This window comes from Mus musculus, chromosome 5 (genome assembly GCF_000001635.26).
Source record: "Mus musculus strain C57BL/6J chromosome 5, GRCm38.p6 C57BL/6J".
Classification (NCBI taxonomy): Eukaryota; Metazoa; Chordata; class Mammalia; order Rodentia; family Muridae; genus Mus; species Mus musculus.
The window spans coordinates 137,505,023-137,527,991 of record NC_000071.6 but is presented as its reverse complement, the minus strand read 5'-3'; the positions used below and the strand labels follow the sequence as shown (position 1 = coordinate 137,527,991).

Sequence of the window (22,969 nt, the reverse complement as noted above, 5' to 3'; positions counted from 1 at the left end):
ACCACCACCACTGTGCCCTTACCCCAGCTCAGTCATGGAAAAGCTGGCAGACAAGGTAGACTGGGAGAACACACCAAGTTTTATTGGGAGTATTTACAAGAGTGGGTATTAGGGAAGTCACACAGGGTAGAGGTAGGGTAAACTGGGATACACAGGACACCCACACTACCCTGAACCCCAAGGGGGTAGGGTGGGGCAGTGGGGCCCTGTAAGACTGGGATGGGGAAAGGATTAAGATGGGGGGGGGGGGTCTGAGTCCCTGGGCTGGGGCTCAGGGCTTGTAAACATTGGCCACTCTCAGAGGGGATGGGGTGGGAGAGGCCCCACACTTCCTCACAGGGTTAAGGCCTCTCCAGGCTCATGGGCCCCCAAGTTCAGTCTCTTTAGCTGGGGGGAGGGGTAGGAAGAGACAAGTGCCCTCCCTCCCCCTGCATTGGCTGTGGCAGGGGCAGGGTAGGTTACATTCAGTCACAACAGGAGTCTCTCCCATCCCTCCAATGCCACCACAATGGCAAGAGGGAAAGGGAGCTGGGGGGCCAGCAGCAGCAAGACGTTTCCCCCTGGCCCATCACCCCCTTATTGCTTTAGAGAGAATATTGTCTTTTCACAGACGCTAACACTGTCAAAACCAGGGAGAAGCAGGTGGAGGGGCCCTTCCACCCAAAGCCAGCCTGATCCCCAACACTGACCCAGTTGCCACTTTGGTGCAAAAAAAAAAAAAAAGAAAAAAAAGAAAAAAAAAAAGTGGAAAGGAAAACAAAAGGTCACCTCTGTGGGGATGGATGGGAAAGAAGAACCTGGGGCCACTCCCTACTTCCCCAGGACAGAAACTAGAAATACATTCATGGAGGAGGCAGTGGCAGGCTCGCTCGCTAGCCCTAATACTGCATTCTGAGCAATGAGGTCGATGGGAGAGTCACTAACACAGTATATTAAAAAGAAAGGGGGGGGGGGGGGCAAACAACAATGAAGACAAGCATGGGCAGGGCGGGAGGGCTAGGAGTGAGGTCGGCGAGCAACAGGCAAGGCAGCCCCCAGCCAGGACACAGGCGCTCTCGACCTCCAGCCTTACACCCAACACAAAAAACATCAAGGAGAGGGGCTGCTCACTCCTCTCCCATTTGGTCAATGGAGGGGTCAGGTACGGAGCTGTGGTCTGCTTCCCACACAGCTGGCTGCTGATCAGGGGGTTCTCACCACGGGGCCCCCCTAGGTTCCGCCCCAAGCCACTCCTTCGGTGTCCTTCCCTCACAAGCAAGGCCTCGGCCATGATAAAAGGAGGGGTGTTCTCCAGCTCCTGGAGGAAGGGCTGAGTCCCTTCTCAGAGGGGGTGAGACGGGCTTGGGGGCCAGAAAATACATTCATGTGGCAAAGGCAGGGAGCTGGGGCTTTCAGTGTCACACCCAGGCTGTCCCCCGAAATGGCAGCAGTGGGGGTCAGCCCCTCAGCAGGCCTGAGTTCAGAGCCCAGCTGACAGGCTGGCACTGACAGGGCTTTCCCCAGCTCCCTCAGCCAGTGTGGGAGGGCTGTTTCGGGGGTGTGGGGAGAGGGAGCTGAGGCAGCTCATCCAATTTGTGCAACGTTCCTCCCAAAGCAGCTGAGGTAAGGGGCGACTCTGGCCCCTTACCAGGACACCTGCCACAGTAACGGCCACAGGAGCTGATCACAGCAGGTCCAGTGGGCGGGGCTTCTGGAGAGGGCCTCCGCTCGCTCGCTGTGCAAACTGCCAGCACCCAGCTGACAAGTCACCCCAATGACCCACCTTCTGGGGCAGCAGGGTAAGTGCAGCCTCAGGGAAGCCAGGCAGGACAGGTCCATGGGGCCTGGTACCCACTGGCCAAAAATAACAGTGTGATTTTTTTTTTCCTTTCAGCCTAACTTTTTTTTTCATTATTTTTTTTATCTTTTTTTTTTTTTCTAAAAAATAAAAACAAAACAAAACAAAAAACCAAAAACAAACCTCTGTGGACCTTCCAATGTCACACCCATTATTCCCAAAGGGGTGTAGGGGTCTACCGTCTAGCTTTTGGATGATATTTCTGTCTCTCCTAATGTTTAAAATTAAAGAGGAAAAGAAAGGCCCCTCCCCCATCTGTAAAGTGCCTCGTGGCGGGTGAGTTAAGGTGCATCGTGTGGTTTGTAACAAGTGCTGGGGACCCTGCCCCACTCGCTCGCTCGCTCGCTTCCTCCTCTGCTCCCTGTGGGAGCCTGCAGGCTGGAGACCCAAGGGTCCATGCTGCTGCCACCACCCGAGTCTAAGGCCCAGGGGGCAGGTGGGACAGGCTGGTCAGTAGTCATCCACGCTCTCGATCTCACCGGAAGGGCCGTGCAGGGAGTACCCTGAAGCCAGGGAGAAGCAAGAGTAAGCTTCCCCAGGTCCGCTGAGACCTGTGCAGGGAAAGCAGAGCTTTCCAGTCCCACCCGACACTTACCCAAGATGCTAGGGTCGGAGTGAAGCATCAGTGCCCGCCTTTTGGCCTTGCTGCCCTCCCCAGGGCCCAGTTTGGTGCTGTGGTTGGCCTGAAAGGCTGTCTGTAGGGAGGTGCTGCTCAGCCAGGCCTCCTAAGGCAAAAGAGGACAGAGTCAGGAGAGCCCTGGACATCCTGCCTCCCCAGGTCCCACAAGACTCCACCTGCTGCTGCTGCTGCTGCTGCTGCTGCTGCTGCTGCCGCTGTTGGCTGGCTTTCTGCTTGGCCCTCCGCTCCAGGAATTGTTTGGCAAATTCTTTGGCTTCCAGCGTGTCCCCCAGGCAGGAACGAATATAATCATGGACATCGTAAGGGGACTCCACCTCCTTGAGGATGGCGACAGCCATGGGAACTACAGAGAGGGGATAGTCAAGCATGCTGGACAGGTCTGGAGTCCCTAGAGCCAGTAGAGCCTCTCAGGCGCCTCCGTACCGTCTAGGCTGCCCGCAGTGCTCAGGGTGTGCAGCATTTGCTCACACCACTGCGTGAAGCCGTCCTGGGGCCGAGGGATGCCCTGCAGCAGCTTCAGCAACTTCTCTTCCTCTTCTGTCTTTTTGCGAACAGGTCGGCCTGACAGGTGGCTGTACGAGTCACTGAGGTAGGAGGGGAATTGGAGGCCACAGATAAGCCCAGACCTTAGCATCCCTTCTTCCTGACAAGCCCCACTAGGCAGGCGCCTCACCTGAGAGACGGGCTGCTCCGACTGCTCTTCAGGCCCAGGCTTCGGGCCAGGCTCCCGCCACTCTTGAGAGTATCTTCCCAGAGTCCCAGGTTGCCACCGCTGCTGCCCCCACTCTTGTCTGGCCCGCCCCATAGTGGCCCAGCCTCAGACACCCACTGGTTCAGAGGGGCAGAGCCCAAGCCCCCAAGCTGCTGCAAACGGCAGGAAGTCAGAGGGGCTCTAAAATGGGACCCTGGACATCTAGGCAGGGAGGCTCATTTGGGGGCAAATTGGAGGGCAGGAGGTGAAGACTAGGGAGAGGGGCCATCCTTCTAATAATGAAAGGACATAGGTCTTCAGCTCTAGGAACATGAGCTCAGGGACACCTCCCCCCAGCCCAAGCACTCCTGGAAACTGCGGCAGAGGGGCTCCCTGGGGCAGGTGCTCACCACTCGGTGGTTGGGGGCCTGGGCCCGCAGAGGCTCCCGCGGTGCCGCCTGCTTGTGCAGTTGGCGCTCACTTTCCATCTGCAGCTCCAGCAGAGTCTTCATGGACAGGCCCTGCTTGGCTAGGCCAGCCCAGAGCGGGGGTGGGGAGCTGGGTGCAGGGGGCACAGGGACATTCGTCGCTTGCTGCTGCTGTAGCAGCTTCAGCAACAATTCCTGCTGCCGTACCTGGGTAGGGACACAGTGGGTGAGGGTGGCCCGCAGGCCCCAGGCCCAGGCTAGGGTCAGGAGACAGGAGGGACTTGAACCTGCTTGCGCCGAAAGAGCTCCTCCTCTTCCTGCCGTCGCTTCTGCTCCTCCTGCTGCTGCTGCTGTTGGCGCCGCTTCTCCTCCCGTCGTTTGCGCTCCTCCTCCTCCCGCTTCGCCCTGAGCTCCACTTCTCTGCGCTCTTGAAACTGAGGCGACAGGGACTTTAGGCAGCAGGGAGGCTGAGCTGCCTCAGCCGGCCTTTGCCATGTCAGCCTGCTCTACTTACTTTATGCTGCAGTTGGAGCTGTTCTAGAATTGGACCCTGAGTCGAAGAGTTAATTGGTATGTCCCAAAGACTGGCCTCACCACCTGCAGGAGGAACAGGCAGCTGCAGAGGCCCAGGCCCAGCAGAGCCTGCCTTAGATAGGAAGTAGAAACATTTGTCCCCAAATGAGCCTCCCTGCCTAGCTGTCCAGGGTCCCATTTTAGAGCCCCTCTGACTTCTGCCATTTGCAGCAGCTTGGGCGCTTGGGCTCTGCCCCTCTGAACCAGTGGGTGTAAGGCTGGGCCACTGTGGGGCAGGCCAGACAAGAGTAGGGGCAGAAGGAGACTCAGGAGTACAACGGACCAGGAGGTGGCATGGGGCAGGCAGGGTGGCCACTCACCTGACTGTGATGAAGCTGAGGTATGTAAGTCCCAGAGGGGGCCTGAATCTGGCACCGACAAGGACCGGCTCATCGTCGGGAGCAGGTTCTGGTCTCCACCTCTGAGAAACAAACCAATGGCCCTCAGGGTACTGCTCTCTTGTAGCCCGCCCTACTCCTCCTCTGCCTCACAACAGGACACATATTTACACTTTCTTACAAACACCAGTTCACACACAACCTGGGGCTGTGTGCAAACAGACTGACCTGGGGGTTTTGAGAGCCTGGAGCTGCTGCAGGAACGTAGTGAGCTGCTGCTGCTGCGGCGGCGTCAGGTCCCCCATAGCTGCCTTTTCCCGGAGCGTCGTACACTGCGGGAGCTGGCGGCTACAGACACACTGGGCTCAGACAGTGGACCACGCAGGACCACTCTCGTGCCCACAACAAGCCCCCAAGCTCCCCCCATACCTGCCAACCAGCTGCAGAAAGTGCTGGTGCTGCAGCTGCTGGTACAGGGCTGCCGCAGCCAGCTCCTGCTGCTTCTTCAGCCGCTCCTGATCCATGTTGCCCTGTGGGAGGTCAGAGCACGCCTGTGTGAGTATGCCCAGCAGGAGCATGTGAGGTGCTGGGAAGCCTGCGGTCCTGCTGCTGCCCCCACTGGCCTTCCCTGCAACCTGCCGAGCAGACAGTGCTCACCAGCAGCGGGGGTGGCGAGGGCCCTGGGGCAAAGGGCACACGGCCCCACATCTTGATCACCTCTCCCAGAGGCTGGAAACCCTCATCGCAGCCCCTCTTCACTAAGAGTGACATGGAGAAGTAGCCAGCCTGGAACCACTCAGCCATCTCCTGGGTCGTGAAAGGGCCTGGAACAAGGGCATCAAGAGGGGTCAGGAGGTGGCTATGGCATAGTCAGAGGGCACTCTAAGATCTGCTTGAGCAACATGGAGTCCCAGCAGCCTGCTACCCACCGCTACCTTGGATTTCCCCCTGTGGGTCCTTGTAGAACCACTTTCGGGCAGCGCCATGGCTGAGGGGAAGGGCAGTGGCAGCTGTGGAGTGGCGGAGGCCCTGGGTTTGCATGGCAGCGGTGAACTGCTCCTCCTCCAGGGAGCTGTCCTGCAGGGAGGCCACCAGCTTCTCTGCCTCCTGGAAGTCAGGAAAAGAGGGAGTCTGAGCCGCCTGAGGAGGCTGGGCTTGAGGGCAGGAGAGGGACCCTGTCAGACAGATCTGGGACACATGGGGCAAAGGGCTCTGCAACCCTGGAGGGGAGCCCCCGCAGCATGTACAGACAACCCCAAACCTGCTGCAAGTGCTTCAAGCCTTCTTCGTCTTCTAGATCTCCAGGTGGGCCAGGAGGTGAACTGATTCTAGGACTCAGAGACAGTCCCCTCAACTCGTCACCTAGGGAGATGGGAAAGTAGGGAGGGGCAGAGAAACGAACAAGATGGCTCCTGTAGCTGCTAGGAAAACAGGCTCTTGCCACAACTGCACTTCACTAGCCACGCCCATCACTCCCCTCTGCACGGCTCTTGCCAGCCTACCTTCAGCAGGAGGCAGCTCTTTCTCCACTGCCTCACCACCCTCCTCATTTGTCGTCCAGAGAGGACCCAAGGCTGGCAGTGAAGACGGTGAGCTGGAGTTCTCTGGAGGCGGCAATGGGGTTGCCTCCTTCCCTCCTGGAAGAAATAAATACGTGATTACCAGAACTCCAACCGGAAGAGCTAGGGCCAAGGAGCCAGCTTGATGGATAAAAGGGCTTGGTTCCCAGGCAAGAGGACCTGGGTGAAATCCCAGGAACCCGTAAAAGCCACTTGTGCTAGTGTGTGTCTGCAATCCCAGTTCTCCTATGGAAACACGGAAAGGACAGGAGATCCGCCATTAAGTTTGTAAGCCTAGCTTGGCACAGACAAAGAACAGAGATCCTACCATATACAAGGTGAAAGGCAAGGACACTTGTCCTCTGACCTGCCCACATACACAGGAAAAGACAACTGCAGGGGGTGGTATCTGAGGCAGTGCAAGTCAACACGTGTGACCTTGGGTAGTGAGTCTATCCTTCTGACTCTGGTCAAGCCCTAACCAAGCACGAGCACAGACATAGAGAACCACGCAGTCCACACTAAGCACGCTGGCCCTGGTCCTGCGCTGAGAGAGGGGAGGACCTACATGTGGTGAGGGGCTGTGTGCTCACACCTAACAAAGATTTCTCTGCACACCTGCCTGGGCCCGCCCCGGCCCGCCACCCACCCCAGCACACGTGCTGCAGGCTAGAGGACAACCTGGTGGAAATGGTTCTTCTCCCCTCTCTCCTGTGGGTTCCAGGGATTGAACTCACAGCATGATGCTTGGTGGCAAGCCTTTCACGTGCCAAACCGTCTCACCACTCCCGCCTGAACGTTTCTAAGCGGCCTGACCTGACACATGGGCGGCCAGTCAGCAGCCAGCTTAGCAACACATCTCTGCCAACTTGCCCCAGCCCGAGCTTCTCAGGCCTTGTCCCTGCACCGCTATGAGGGCTCACCTGCCTCAGGCCTCTCTTCATCCACCCCTTCTGACGGCTCCTCCTCCTCCTCCTCCTCCTCCTCCAGGCCCCGGAAATCAAGCTCCTGCTCCTCAGGGATGGCTTCCTTGGGGCCCTTCTGTGTGGGGAGGGCAGAGTGGACACAGTGGGAGGGCAGCCAGGGGGCAGCTGCCACCACCCCACTGGCCCCTGAGATGAGTACCTTAAGGGGCAGGAAGGCTCCGGAGGCATCGAAAGTGCCCATCTCCTCATCCTCATCCTCCAGGCACCACTCGGGGAGCCCATCCTTGTCATCTTCAAAGCCATCGAGCCCCCGGCATCTCCGGAGGTGAGAGTTGCCGCCCCCAACCCGCCCATCCTCTTCACCACACCCTCCGCGCTCCCCTCGCAAATCAAAATCAAACTTGCGCCTCCGCTCCCCATGCTCCCGCCAGCCAGCAGAGCGGGGACCACCATCTGAAAGAGAAAGTTGGAGAAGGGCAAAAATCCTCTAGTGCCCAGCCAAGCCAAGCCCCACCTTCTCCAGTCCACCAGGCTTCCCCTGGGATCTTCTTGTTCCTCGCGTGCATGGCACCTCTTCCCTAGTATCGCCAGGATATCCTGACCCCACCTAGCCCCCATCTTACCAGGGCTGGTGGAACGCCAGCGATCACCATCTCGCCGGGGTCCCGCCCCAAGTCTCCAGCTGCCATCATCCTCTTGCTCCTCTCGAAGTGAGCGCCAATTCTCACTGTCTGAGCGTGCATGCTCCTTCCTTGGGCCAGCCCCTCCCTCCTCAAAGCCAGACCGTACTGGCACAGGGGAGACAAACAGTAAGCATGGATGAACCTCAAGAGAGCTTACTCCTATTAGCTCCCCCCCCATCCCCCTACCTGGGAACCCCACCTCCACTGCCTCCCGACCATGCTGGCCACCATCATCAACACGCTCATACCTCCATCCCTCCTTGCAGGCTTCTCAAACCGCCTCTCGCCTCTGTGAAGAAAGGCGTCGGTCAAACATCACCCTTCCCCAGGGGGTGCTAGGCTGGGTAGACACGACCCAGGGGCTCTGATCAGGGCTGGCCTGCTGGGTGTCTCTGGTCCCTCTAGTCACCCTATTCCAGCTCAGTGGCACTCCTCCGTTCTGCCCGTCTCTCTCCATCTTGTCATCCCCACCTGTCATCCCAGCTTTGGCTTCGCTGGATCTCCCGAGGATTCCTTCCGAAGGCCCCATCGCCTTCCTCAATGCTTCTTTGGTAAAAGCAGCTGTCACCACGGCCTCGCCCTGAAGAAGAGGGTTTACACTGGGTCTGGGACCCTCCAGTGTCCCTCTGTATCCTTGCCACCACCCACTCCAACTCTGCCCACCTCCTCCCCTAAAAAATACGAGGAGTCGCTGTCTACCTCGGCTCCGAGTGCTGCCCCTGCCACGGGAGGTGGCAGGCAAAGGGGGCCCAGCCCCTTTCCCCATCAGTCTCAGCACAGCCACACTGTTCACCGACAGCGAGAAGTTTCTCTGAGGAGGGAGCCAGGGATGGCAGTGAGGACCGTCACCCAGTCAGCCCCCATCTTCCCAAGCCCAGCCCCTCCCTCCTCCACCCTAGGCCCAGCCCCACCTGCTCCTCCTCAGTCAGAGGCTCCAGAGCCAGAGGTTGCAGCGGTTCCTCTTGTAACACTGCAGCAAACTCCTTGTCCTGTAGTTCCTCCGGGACCTGGGATGGGGCAGGAGGCCCAATATATTAACCACTCAGAGGCAACTCACAGATAAGGCAAATGGGCGAGGGAGCTGTGCTCCATCCCAAACCTCACCTTGTTCTCCTTGACATAGAGGGCCAGCATCTCCTCTCGCCCATAGCGGTAATCTGCCAGCTTGTATTTGGGCATGGCAGGAGATGGGGGTGGAGAGGCCACGCTGCCACCACTCGAAAGGGCTCTCAGCCTAAAACAGGTACAAAAAAAAAGGGGAGACGGAGGTCCACGTGGCCCTTCACCCCTACACCAGCTTTTCCCCTGGACCAGAGCTTAAGTGACCCACCACTCAGGCCCAAAGTTGAGTGTCTCTGCTGCCATTGTGGAGCTTCGATGCTTCTCAAAGGTCAAGGATGAATGGCAGAGACAGGACCAGGAGAGTACTGTCCAAATACCTGTAGGGTCACAGACAAGTCATGAGTAAGCTGGTGCAGGGCAGATCAGTCATGGCGCCAGCACTTTGCTGGGCCAGTGACAGGCCTCCATCTAGACGGTGAGACATTTTGGCATTGAACTCACCTACACCAGACAGGTGACCACTCACACCATGAGTTAACCAAAGCTGAGTCAGGGTAGGGGAGAGTCCTAGGGAGTGAGGGAACACTGAAGCCTGAGCCCCTTCCAGCTCAGTGGGACGCCCTCTGGTGGCCCAACACTCACCTGACAGTTCTGTCCAGGGAAACAAGGGCTCTCTGGTCTCACAGGGGCCGGGCTGCGCTGAACTAGGATCCCCAAGCAACTAGCTCTAGCCTCTAAGTGCCTGGGAGAAACTTTCACATCTGGGAGAGATCCTTAGGGAGAAGAGGAGGAAGAGAGAGGTTACCCCAGTGAATTAGACAGTCTCCCAGCCCCTGGCCCACAGCTGCCGGGTACAGTGCACTCAGGAGAAGGGACAATGTGGTCATTGGTCAGAGGTGCTCTCATGGGATGGCTGAGGTAACCAGTGTGCCCAGAATACAGTGAGGATTTTCAGCACAAAACTTAAGCCTGCTTTGTAATGCCCATGTTTGTAATCCCAGCACTCAGGAGACAAAGGCAAGAGGACTGCAAGTTCCTGGGACAACCTGGGACAGCACACAGTAAGACTATTCTGAAACAATCACTGGACTGGGGATATAGTTTGGCTGGGGGTGGGGGGGCACTTATTCACCATACTTGAAGCCCTAGACTCTGCCCCCAACACCACACCAACAAGGAATATAGCACCCGGCTTTGATCCCAAACACTTGGGAGATAGAGAGAGGCAGGAGGTTCAGAAATTTAAGGTCACTTCTGGCTACATAAGAGTTTAGGGCCAGCCTGGGCTATATGAGACCCTGTCTCAAAAAATAAGACAGGCAGGCATTGGGGCCGCTTATGTTCTATAGAGGAATGGTCCATTTTATAAAGCAGTATGACAAGCCTTGGAACAAGCCAACTTCTCTAAAGAAAACTTAGGGCATCTGTCTGAGGGGGCTGGGTTTCAGCACAAACTAAGCAGACAGGACTTCCAGAGCCACAGGTACTCACTCCACTCACGGTAGGCTCTGAGCAGGTGGGTGTGGCCACAGGAATAGGAACCAAGACCTAAACTCCTACCCTACATCAACAACTGCCCCTCAGAAAAAAGGTCAAGGTGGGAGCAGGGTTCTCAGGTTGTGGCTGGCGGAAGGCTCCCTCACCATATGGGAAGAGGCAAGTTCAGTCTCTAGTGGCTAATGAGGCAGCAGTGGCAGCAACAGGGCAAGTTCCTCTAGGGTCCTGGGTAGGAGACTCTCAGGAAGGGCAGAGTAGAGAAGGAAGGACAGGCAGTGTCCGGGGGGAATACGTGGGTTTTTTATCACAGGCTGGGCAGGAGGCTGGACCAGTGTGCCTCTCCAGTCGCCATCCGCTGCAGGACGCCAGGAATCTAGAAGGAAGAAGAGAGTGTCCACTAGAGGAGTCTAGGAAAGAGGGTCTCCTCAGTAACTAAACCAAGGCCCCATGGCAGACAATGGGGTGACCCAGAATCTCAGCACCCCAGAACTCCCAAGCCACAGTGAGGTAAGTGTCTTAACTACAAGAGCCTGGGCTAGCTCAGGCTGCACACTCCACTCCCCCTTCCCGACCCCAATGACTGCACTAGATTCAGGAGGGCTCCACAATCACCCTGAGGGGAGCTGGGACTAGGCAGCCCTTAGGGGCTGGAGACGACACTAAGGAGGAAGAGTGCTCGCCTAGCTAGCACAAAGCCCTGGGTTTTACCTTCACATTGCATGAACCACATGTGGTAGTACACAAGGATCTAAAGTCTAAGCTCCAGCCGGGCGTGGTAGCACACGCCTACACGCCTTTAATCCCAGCACTCGGGAGGCAGAGGCAGGCGGATTTCTGAGTTCGAAGCCAACCTGGTCTACAAAGTGAGTGCCAGGACAGCCAGGGATACACAGAGAAACCCTGTCTCAATCCGCCCCCCCCCAAAAAGTTGGATACACAGAGAAACCCTGTCTCGAACCCCTCAAAAAGTTTAAGCTCCCCACCTCCTCACCCCTAGGAAAAACAAAATAAACACTAAAGGGGCTGGAGATGTCCCTCAACAGCCAGACACTTGCCAGCACGCACAAGGCTCTGTCTGGCTTCAGCCTCCACAACTGCCACAAAGGGACCTGGGGCTGGAGAGATGGCTCAGTGGTCGAGAGTACTTGCTGCTTGTCTAAAGGACCTGTGCTCAGTTCCCAGCAGGAGGGAGGGGGACAGGGGACTAGACTCCAAGAAAGATAACCCCTGTAGGATGTTTCTTACAGAGTAGCCAGGGGTCGGGGCAGGTCAAAGTCAAAGACCTAGAGTTGGGACTGATGGGGCTGCCCACAAACACTGCCCAGGTCTAGAGTTTCAGCTGGGCCCAGAAGGATGTGGACATAGCCATGACAGCTGAATAACACTACACGGATTAACACAGAGAATTACACACCTAAACAATGACTAAAGTGGGGCTGGAGAGAGGGCTCGGCAGTTAGGAGCACTGGCTGCTCTTCCAGAGGATCCCAGTTCAATTCCCAGCAACCACGTGGCAGCTCACAAATGTCCAGTAATTCCAGTTACAGGGAATCCGACACCCTCATACAGACATACATGCAGGTAAAACACCAATGCACATTAAAAAACAATTAATGCCTAAAGTGGTAACTTTACTTTTAGTTTCTAGAGAACGCTTTTGCCTCAGACTCCTGCGTGCTGGGATTATAAGCATGCACTACCACGCCTGGCTCTTGCTAATCATTTTATTTCTGAATTTCATATGTGTTTGGAGGTGGTGGGCAATGATGATGGCATGTGCCCTTGAATGCAGGCACCCAGAGTCTTGAAGAAGGTGTTGGGGCCCCTGGAGCTAGGGTTACAGGTGGCTGTGAATCACCTGACATTGGAGAAGGAAATCACTCAAGGGCCTCGAGAGTACTGCCTGGACCTAACCACTCAGCTAACCACTGAGCCATTACACCCACAATCATTTAAAAAGCTTTAGTGAGGCTGGTGGCATAGGATGTACTTAGCATGGACAAGCCCTGGGCTTCAATCCTCAGCATTTATTCAAAAAATAAACAAACAAACAACAAAACCCTACCATCACAACAAAAAATTTTGTAGGGCAGGGTAGATGGCTCAGTCAGAAAAGTACTTGCTGCACAAACTCAAGAACCTGAGTTCACGTCCCAATAGTCAGGTAAAAACCAAGCTTCCCTACTTATAAGCCTAGCACCAGGGAGGTAGAAAGAGAACATCCCTGGGGATGGCTGGAGATGGCTCAGTGGGTAAAGTGGTGCTACACCAGCGTGAGGACCAGAGTTCAGATCCCCAGACCCCATGGAATGATGGCTTGTGTACCTACAGGGAGATGGGAGGTGAAGCAGGAGCACCCCTTGGGGCTCATGGACCAATTAGATGAACGAAACCCCAAGAGGCTGCGTCTCAAACAAGGTAGGAGGACTAACAGCCAAGGTTGTCCTCTGCCACCACATGTGTGCACTCTCACACGGATATATTCACAAAGATTAAACAGCAGTAAGTTAGACATCAAGAGAGAAAGATAACACCAACCTGTGGTCTTTACACACTTAGATGCACTTGTGAGCACAGCAAAGCTTTAGAGGAGCCACTGTGGGGCCAAGCTCATACTCAAGCTTTCCCTAGTCTGAACCAAGAACCCACACACCCTGCCTGCACAACTGCAAAGTGACAGTCTGGGACCTGCTCAGTTACCCTGCTAGTGGATCAGACACTGGTCTGAGTGCAGAGAGACTGCCCGGGAGGAGACATCGATGGTGTGTCTCACCCTCACCTTTTGGCACCCCTCCCGCCCTTCATGAAGCTGCCCTGGTTGGAAATAGTAAGGAGAGGTGGGCTGATAATACAGATCAGCCTGGTGGAGGCACTTGCTGCCAAGTCTGACCACCTAGGTTTGGTCCCTTAGAATCCACATAGGAAGAAGGGAACCAACATGTGTCCTCAGACCTCCACATGCATGCCATGGCGCACGTGTACCCCGCCCCCCACGCACTAAGCAGGAGTGGGGGGAGTGCACAGGATGATGATGACGATGACAATGACATCCTTAATTTACAAAGAGAAAAGTAAAAGCACAGCAGCACTGCAGAGGCAGGACAGGCCCAGGGGAACACGGACAAGCTCCGAGGCGCTAAACCAGCCCGATAAAGGGCTCAGCGCCAGCCACTGGGCAGCCCTGGGCTTCTTCCCCACACTGAAGGGACCTAGCAAGCAGCAGGCAGTCTACCATGTGGTTTCTACCCGGGCCACAAGTAGGTCTCTGCCCTGTGTGCTGCCTGAAGCCAAGGGCTCTTGGCTGAGGACTCTTGCTCCCTGCTCCCTGAGGAATATGGGCAATGACTGTAGACAGCTCAGGCTGAGCAGAAGGAAGGATGCTATTGGCTTCTAGCAGGTAGAGACCAGGGATGCTGTGGGCTGGCTTACAAGCCACAGGACAGCCCCACATACAGAAGCATACATACATATGACAGGCTCAGTAGGAAGAATGTTCGCCTAGCATGCACATGGCCTTGGGTTCAATCCCCAGCACTTCAAACCAGGCAGGCAGCCCAGGCAGGCAGCAGAGGCAGGCAGCAGAGGCAGGCCTGTCAAGTGGCATGTGGCCAGGTGCAGACAGGTGGACTGAGATGCCCTCAATGACAAGACTGAGAAACCCTCCTCTATCCACAAGCCCAGGTCGAGTCACCGCAGTGTTCGAAAGAAGCAGCTATGCCTAAGCCCCCTTGCCCCTCGGCAGCAAGGAAAGGGTTCTCTCATCACACTGTCCCGTGAGAAAATTCAAAGTCCTGCCAGAAAGGAAGTCCCGGGGAAAAGAATAGATTAAAAAACAAACAGCATCATGTTGGTGAAACAGCTCCGCTGATAAAGATGCTCGTGGCCAAATCTAATGACCGGAGTTTGATTCTTAGGACCTACACCGTGGAAAGAGAGAACCAACTCCTCCAAGCTGTGTCACCCCAACAAAATATCACGGGACATGCTTACACACACGGGACATGCTTACACACACAGGACATGCTTACACACACGCACGCATGCCCGCAGACACACACTGTAATTTAAAAATGACGGGGGAAAAATCAAAGCCTAAGATTGCCCATCCCAGCTCCTCAGAGGGCATCTGAGGCTCTTTCTAATGAAGACCACCATGGGCAGCAGGGTAGGGACTAGCCTTCCCCACCCCTTTTTACTGACTGCCTAGGCTAGGGGTCCTTTCCACCCAGGCCAACTCAGCCTCTCTCTCTGCCTTGTAAGACCCTTCCCCACAGCCTAGCCCTGGCCTCCCCTAGCCCTTGCTATTGAAAGACTGACCCCTGCTGGAGGCTCAGGCTGGGTCTGGGAGCAGGCAGCCTCTGCTCTGGCTCTCAGAACTCCAAGCACAAGCTGACAACAATTAGGGACAATTCCTCCTTACTCTACCCCTCTCCCAAACTTTGTGCAACTTAAAGCAATGTACCTTAGCAACTTCCTGTACTACGGTTAACAGAGTCAACCCCCCAAATGCCTCACACTCAAAGCAATCACCTAACCACTTTCCCAGGACGAATGGAGATATGCACATACATGTGTGGACATTTATATATACACATACACACATAGAAAATATATCCTCCCTCCATGTGTAGTGGGAGGACGAAGGGCTACAGCCCCCCTCCCCCACCATCTGCAGGGCAGCAGTTACCCCTTCTCTACTTTGAGTCATGGGGACAACCTTAGCTCTTGGCCAATTGTGAACCGACTTCACAGTTTTCAAAGGATTTTCTCGCCTTACCTCATTTGATAAGGGGCAAACTGGAGTTTTGGCCTGGGTGGAAAGGACCCCTAGCCTAGGCAGTCAGTAAAAAGGGGTGGGGAAGGCAACCTTCTGCCAGGTTGCCTAGCTGGGGACTCCAGTACATAGAAAATAAAGTTATACCTCCCCTGACGGGGTGCCCTCAGCATCACCCAAGACAGGTGGCAGGAGTTACCCTGAATGTTCAGCCTCCCTATGTAAGTCTGAAGCTGTTTCTGATTCCTTCCCAGACCTTGGGGCTGATGAACCTAAGGCTGGCCTCAAACACACAGCAGCCCCCCTGCTTCCTGGGTGTTTGCATGGTTTCCATGCCAACATTTTTCTTAGAACTTTTATGTTTTGTGTGTGAGTATGGTGTGCATGGATGTATTTGAATTCACATGCACACACACATATGCACGAACGTAGAATTCTCAGGTTCTGCTGTGTCTTCAGCAGCTTATTTATTGAGGCAGGATCTCTTCGCTGAGGCAGAATACGCTGTTTTGGGTCCTCTTGCAAGAGGGCTTCCCTTTCTGCCGGGGATGCTAGGATGGCTGTGTGCTCAGCTAGCATTTAAGTGGCTCTAGAGATCCAAATTCTGGCCGTCACCCTTGCTCAAGCGCTACAGCCACCAGAGTCCTTTCTTCAGACTTTCAGGTCACCCTCTCTCACCTAAAGCTGAGCTGTTTCTTCTTTTCTCTCTCTCTAACTGTATGATGCTGGGGGGGGGGGGGCACATGCAGGGTCAGTGGACAACTCTGCGGCGTTTGTTCTCTACTCCCACCCAGGAGTGGGTTCTTGGTCAACAGGCTTGCAAACAAGTACCTTGTCCGGCTAAGCCATCTCACCATTGGGCCATGATTCCGATCTCAAATGCCAACAACAGATGTCAAAGGCTAGGGTAAAGTTAGGATCCCTTATTCACTATCCCTACAAAGCACGAACTTGCATCCAGTAGCTGACAAAGCCAGTCAACAAGAGTGAACACACCATAAAAGTGTACTAGAATCCTCATGTGGGAGTCAAGCCCCCTCCCGCCTCCCCTGGCACCCCAGTCAACGGAGAGGAATAATAAGGCAAGTTCCTCCTCAAATCCTCCCCTAACTTGGGATACTGATGTACAAATGATGTATGAAATAAACATTGAGCTGGGCTGGAGAGTGGCTGGCCTGGGGATGCAAAGGAAAATAGTTGGATGGATAGGTACCAGAGCCAACCAGACACTTACTGGTCCTAGATGGGTTGGGGGGCTTAGAGGGTCAATGTCTGCTGGGAATGGGTTTTTCCTAAAAGGGAGCTTTGAGCAGGAAGATGGAGGAGAAGGAAAGAGGGAGGGTGGATGAAGGAAAGATCAGGCCACCAACTATGTATTTAGCATCTCCCAGGCTCAGCACTGCAAACCTGCTTGGGAACTGTAGTAACTATTAGGTCTAAGAGGGGACACAGAGGGGTCTTTCATCTTGAAAAAAAATTAAGAAAAATTCTAGGCAAACCGTGAGGGGCAGTGACCTGCAGCTGTCCCATCGAGCTGGGACATACGGACTGGGAAGAGCCTGGTCAGGGAGGCCCAGCAGCCCCAGCTCAGACAGACAGACAGACAGACAGACAGACAGGTGTCTCACGCGGCCGGACAACTGAGGAGGGAAAAGGGACATCGATGACCAAGCACTTAGGTGGCCGCTTAAAACCCAAGAGACCGAGGTGAAGACCCAAGACGAGATGGTCGGGCAGAATAAAGCTACCATGGTGGCCAAAGTGGTGGAACGCTTGGACCTGCGAGCCCCCGCCAGGCCCCGGTTCGGCTACCAGAACCGTGCTTGGCACGTAGCGGGCTTGGGGGGGGGGTGAGGGGGGAAGAGGGGACACCGCCAAAAGGGGAGGTCGGGGCGCGCACACACCACACAGCAGAAAGGCCGGGCCCGAGCGGGACATTTCGGGGAGCTTGTAGGGGACCCCAGAGACGCGACCGTTACTTCGGATTGAGCGCGGGGGGTGCGGGCGAGCACGGGCCGGGAGGACGGCGTGCCCTTCAGGGAGGGGCGCCAGGTGCGCGGGGCGCCACCGTCCCCCCTCTCCCTCCCCGTCCTCCCGCCCCGAGGCACAGAGCGGGGCAAGCGGGGGCCTCCCCCACCCCCCCCACCGGAGCCGACGAGCCCCGAGCCGAGGCCGCGGGGCCGCTCCGGGGAGAGAGAGAGAGCGAGAGAGAGAGAGAGAGAGGGAGGGCCGGCGCGCCGGCCACCGCTGGGGTACGAGGAGGAGGGCCCGCGCGCCGTGGCTCCGGCTGCTGCCCGCAAAGGCTCCCGGGCGGCCGCCGCTGGCGTCGGGGGCGGGCCTGCTCCGGTGCTCGCAGAGCTTACCGGAGGGGGGGGCGCGAGGTTCCCGGTCCCCCGGGGCGTTGGTGACCCGGGCGCGGCAGCGGCGGCGGCGGTGACGGGCGGGTGGCGCGGAGGGCCGGGACGGCGGCGGCGGCGGCAGGGGGGGACTGGGGGGGGGCGCTGGCGCTCCCGCGGCGGCCGCTCCTCTCTGTTTGTGTTTGTAGCAAGATGGCTGCCCGCCTCGTACCACGTGACACGGACGCGGGGCCGCCCCCTCCAACGCCACCGCGGCCGCGGCTCCCACCGCCACCGACCGCGCTCTCCGACGGCGACCCGCCGCGACCCCCGCACCCCCCGCCGCTCCCCGCTGCAGCCCGCAACCTAAGGCACGGCTCCCCCGCGTCGCCACCCCGCGCACGTGACCCCGGGAGCCCCCGCCACAGCCCGTCACGTGACGGGGGTGCTAGTGCAACCTGAGGCTTGGAGGGGGAGTCCCCACCTCCCCCGCCCATTTCTGGTCAACCTCCCCCCCCCTCCCCGCTTCTTCCAGGGAGCCCGCCTGGGTTGAGGTAGTAGAGTCAAATCCAGAATTGTCCCTGAACACCGTGCGGTTTAGGGAAAAGCATGAATGCGCAGTGATTTAGAAGCGGTCTGACTGGGGCTGTCTTTAGTGTGTAAGAGTTTTTTTGGTAGGGTGAGAAGTGGAGGCAGGGGGAATGAGTTGTTCAAAGCCAACCTGGGCTACAGAGTAAGACAGAGTATCGAACCGAGCAAATGCACAAGCCAAAGAGAGCTACATCCTTCACTCCAGCGCCTAGGAACAGTTTTTAGTCCAGACCTGGTCTCAAAACATAAACCAGAGAAAGTTGAAAGATGGTGCGTGTTATCATGGCAGCCAGCCCTTGGGAGGTAGAGACAGAAGGGTCAGGAGTTCAAAGGCAGCCTTGGTTACAAATGGCTGAGTCTGAAGGTGTTTTTAAGAAATTAAAAAGCAGATTTAAGAATGACATCCTCTCGAGACTGATGAACTCAGTATGTAAAAGTTTGGTGTGTACCTTCATGGTTTTCCTTGGAAGTCTGTTTCCTTCCCCCATCTCACTAGCCTGGGCTGGCCTGAAGCTAGCTAGCAATGTAGCCGAGGCTGGCTTTGAACTCAGAAAACATGCCTGCCTCTGCCTCCCTGTGGCTTGGTTTGTGTGTGTGTGTGTGTTTTAAACAGTGTCACTTGCTGTAGCTGGGGAGGCTCTTGAACTCTCTAGTTTGGGAATGTTGGTAATCTTGCCTCTGATCCAGCCATTCCACTTTACCGGTGTGTACCTCTTGTAGCCCACCCCCACCCCCACACAATTTTGACCATTGTTTCTGGGAAGTGCCATTAGCTGCTGTTTCCAGGGCTTTCCACGCAAGAAGGGCACCAGGTGTGGTGATGCACTCCAGGAGCCTTAGTAGGTAGAAAGTAGGAGACAAGAGGGGCAGGGATTCCAGGCCTGCCCAGGCAACTTGAGACCTTGCCTAGAAAAACAAGCAAAAACTACACAAAAGGTTCATAATTTTACCCCAAGCCAAGGCAAGAAAGATGGAATCACACAGGTCCCCCTTTTCTTCTTTGTAAAAACCATTTTTTAGAATGTAACTCTGTGAATATGTGTGTGTGTGTGTGTGTAAGGGTCTGTGCACATGAGTGCAGGTGCCCAGGGTCCCCTGGAGTTACGAACAGTTGTGAGCCTCCTGAGAGGGGTACTGGGAACTAAACGTAGGTCCTCTGCAGGATCAGTGCACACTTCTTTGTTTTGTTTGGTTTTGAGATAGGGTTTCTCTGTGTAGCCCTGGTTGTCTTGGAATTCAGAGATCCACCTGCCTCTACCTCCCATGTGCTGGGAACAAAGGCGTATGCCACCTCTGCCCGGCACAGTACACAATCTTAGTGGATAACCCTGCCTCTAGCCCAGTGGTTCTCAACCTCGGGGTCTTGACTTCAAAAGACCACGGGAAAATGCTCTTATTTACATTATGATTCATAACAGTAGCGAAATTACACTTAAGAAGTAGCAACGAGCTGGGCGTGGTGGCGCATGCCTTTCATCCGGACACTTGGAAAGCAGAGGCAGGTGGATTTCTGAGTTGGAGGCCAGCCTGATCTGCAGAGTGAGTTCCAGGACAGCCAGGGCTACACAGAGAAACCCTGACTGGAAAAAACAAAACAAAACAAAACAAACCCAACAACAACAAAAAAGAAGTAGCTCAGTGGTAGAACAATTACCCCAGTGAGGGGCTGGGGGTGTGACTCAAGAGTGCTTGCTTAGCTTGTGCAAGACCCCAAATTCAATCCATAACACCACACACACAGAGAGAATATTGGTGCCAGACTTAGAGATGGAAAGACATGTTGGGTGGGTTGTTAGTTAAAGAAAAGTGAATTGTGGAAGAATGAACAGGCATGGACCATAGAATTCAGCCGTGCAAAGGGTGAAAAACCAAGCTTTGGTTGAGAGCTTTGATTTCCATTGTAAAGCCCAGATACATATATATGTGCGTATGTGTGGGTGTGCATGAACCTGCTGTGACACACATGAGGTCAGAGGACAACCTGCAGGAGTGGGCATCCCTGAATTATGTATGTATGTATGTATGTATGTATGTATACACATGCTGAATGTATATATACACACATACACGCTAAGTATACACACACACACACTTCTTTATTTTCTTTTCATCAGTGGTGGGGATTGAACCCAGGACTTTAGGACACTAAATGAGGACTTCACCACTGAGATATGTCCCCAGTATTTGGTTGGTTGGTTGACTGGTTTTCAGTTTTCCTGAGACAAGGTGTCTCTGTATGTAGCCAAGGTTGGCCCTCCATCCACAGGAATCCCTGCTTCAGTTGTCGTTTTCTTGGAATTATGGGTACAAACCACCATGAATCCAGCTTGTAAAACAGGATTGTAAATATCCGGGAAAGGCACACACAGCTTGAATCATGGAATGCTCGTTACAAACTTTGTTTATTTTTTTTTTTTTATGAGTGGGTTTTTTTTTTTTTTTGTGGTAGTGGTGATGTGTTTTGAATGGTTGTTTTTTGTTTGTTTGTTTGCTTGCTTTTTTGTTGGCTATTTTAGTTTCTTGCGACCTGGTTTTGTAATGTATCCCTGACTGGCTTGAACTAATGGCAGTCCTCTTGGCTACAGCCTTGTCAGTACTGCCGTTACAGGTGTGCACTGTCATGCATTGGAAACTGTTTATTATAAATAATGGGATATAATGGACTTTCAAGTTCACTTTCTTACAGCAACCAAGTTCTTCAATCCACTAAGTATAACCCTTATCATATTTAAACTTTGGGTGTGTGATCCTGGGCCATAGGGAAGTTCCTGTCTCTACTTCTGGTCTCGCCATCAGCAGGGTTACAGGCACACACCCCCATGCTCCGTTTAAGATTTTATGTGGATCCTGGGGAACAAACTCAGGACTTCGCATGCTGTGTCAACTAAGCCATGCTCCCAGCCCCATAAACAACTAATATTCTCGTAGCGCAAGAGAATTCCTCGATGCAAGTTGTGTTGCTGAGTAACGTTCTGTGGGTGGACAATCCACAGTCTGCTCTTTTATCACTTATTACCTGAAAGGCATCTGGCATTTCCAACTGTGGGCTATTCAATACAGAGCTACCGTGGTCATCTCTATCACCCCCGCTTAAATTTTTCTTTATATGTCTAAGGTTTTGCTGTTGTCTTGTGGTCCTGGGGCTTGGACACAGGGCCTCCAGCATGCTTTGATACAGCCTCAGCCTTGTATAGTTTTTCTGTTGTTGTTTTGGTTTGGTTTTGAGACAGGGCCTTATTGCATAGCCCAGGCTAGCTTGCCACTTGCAATCCTCCTGTCCGGATGCTGGTATTACAGGAATGTACTGCCGTGCTGTAAAATCTTTTAAATGTTCAGAAGTGCTCTTCTTGGGTCATTTAGTGGGAACTATAGAAGTATTTTTTAGAATGATACCTTGATAACTTCTCCTGAGGAGACACACACAAATGTCCATTCACCCACAGACCAAACAATTCTACCAAAGTCCAACCTGGAGAACCAATGAATTTCTTAGGGTTTCTTGAAGATCAAGGATGACTCAAAGGCAGCTATAACACTGGAAGGACCACCTTGCATGGGTACTAAATCATGAAGCTGCAACTGTGGAGCACCCTGTAGGACTTGTGGATATATATATATATATATATATGTACATATGCATAGAGAGAGAGAAAGGGAGAGGGACACACAGACAGACAAAGAACATGTGTACTGAGGCAAGGACTAAAAGCTAGCTTTACCAAGATCCACACCCCTATGAATTTTGTTAGTTTCAGGAACTTTCTGAGCCTTGTATGTTTCCTGAGTCTTCAAAAGCCTCCTTCTAACATTGTTCAATTTAGAGGGAAAAGTCTCAAAATAAATGCCTGAACCATTTCACATTTCCAGAAATCTAAGACGTGAGATCCTGATTTTTTTTTGCATTTTTATTTGTACTTGATATTGTCAAGATTCTTCATTCATTCATTCATTCTTTCATTCATTCATTTTTTTTTAAAGCAGAGCCGCAAACTCACCACTATGTGTTTGAGAATGCCTTGAACTTCTCATCCCTCTGCCTACACCAACTGAGTGCTGGGATTACAGGTGCCCAGGCTTGTGGTTTATGCCTTGCTAGGGGTGGAATCCAGGGTTTTCTGTGCACTAGGCAAGCACTCTACCAACAGAGTCACATCCCTGGCTCCTCACATTACTGTCATTTTATATGTGCATTTCCCTAATAGCTAATCATATTGAACATTTTGTGAGGTACTTATCCTTTGACCATGCTGAAATGTCCAGGACGTCTGTCCATTTCGTAATTGAGTTGTTTCTTGTTTCTTCTTTCTTTCCTCCCTCCCTCCCTCCCTCTCTCCCTCCCTCCCTCCCTCCCTCCCTCCCTCCCTCCCTCCCTCCCTCCCTCCCTCCTTTCCTCCCTCCCTCCCTCCCTTCCTTCCTCTCTTCCTTCCTTCCTTTCTTCTATTCTTTTCTTTCTTTTTCTGGACAGGGTTTCTCTGTGTAGCCCTGCCTGTCCTGAAACTCACTCTGTAGACCAGGCTGGAACTCAGAGACCTGCCTGCCTCTGCCTCTGGTGTGCTGGCATTACAGGTGTGCATCACTGCCACTAGCAGGGTTGTTTATTTCCTGTCTTTGCTCATTGGGATGTGTGTGTGTGTTTGCTTTTATGAAACATGTTCCTGTTACCTAAGCCTTCAAACTGCAGAGATCTGGGTTTTGCAGGCACCATGCCACTTGGGTAAACTCTTCAGTTCCCAGTTTTTACATAGTCTAGATACAAATCTTTTATTAAATATATGATGAAAAGAAAATATATTCTCCCATACCATGCTTCTTTTACCATCTCCTCCTTTATAATTTGTGTTATTATCATTATTACTATTATTATCATATGTGCACGTGTGAATGGTGTATGTTGGGCGAGAGCATATCTGTGCCAGCCACATCACCATTTGGAGGTCAGAGTACTACTGTGGTGTCGGGTCTCTCCCGTCTTTACGTAGGTCCTGCGGTTCATCAGGCTCAGGTCATTAGGCTTGGATAGAATGCACTTCACCC

At 54.0% G+C, this 22,969-nt stretch overlaps 1 protein-coding gene across 11 annotated transcripts; it reads right to left on the bottom strand.

Annotated features, from left to right (window-relative positions):
• Positions 1–56: 56 nt before the first annotated feature.
• Positions 57–17,729, bottom strand: Gigyf1 (GRB10 interacting GYF protein 1). Of its 11 annotated transcripts, none has more exons than XM_030254737.1 (27): positions 17,372–17,729; positions 10,381–10,607; positions 9,380–9,510; positions 9,006–9,114; positions 8,780–8,909; positions 8,587–8,682; positions 8,375–8,486; positions 8,147–8,255; positions 7,924–7,964; positions 7,616–7,780; positions 7,192–7,445; positions 6,990–7,107; positions 6,010–6,144; positions 5,769–5,869; positions 5,443–5,614; positions 5,165–5,331; positions 4,937–5,037; positions 4,736–4,855; positions 4,490–4,590; positions 4,111–4,193; positions 3,884–4,030; positions 3,579–3,803; positions 3,151–3,341; positions 2,901–3,061; positions 2,633–2,820; positions 2,433–2,562; positions 57–2,340 (listed from the first exon to the last, which is right to left on the bottom strand). In XM_030254737.1, exons 4-27 carry the CDS (start codon positions 9,038–9,040, stop codon positions 2,288–2,290), a joined length of 3,135 nt encoding a protein of 1,044 aa, XP_030110597.1. In that variant the 5' UTR covers positions 9,041–9,114; positions 9,380–9,510; positions 10,381–10,607; positions 17,372–17,729; the 3' UTR covers positions 57–2,287. The 11 variants fall into 11 exon arrangements, with proteins under 11 accessions (XP_030110597.1, XP_030110598.1, XP_030110595.1 ...); XM_030254738.1 differs by having other exon boundaries at positions 3,151–3,338; positions 17,372–17,572; XM_030254735.1 differs by having other exon boundaries at positions 2,433–2,820.
• Between the last annotated feature and the right edge of the window lie 5,240 nt (positions 17,730–22,969).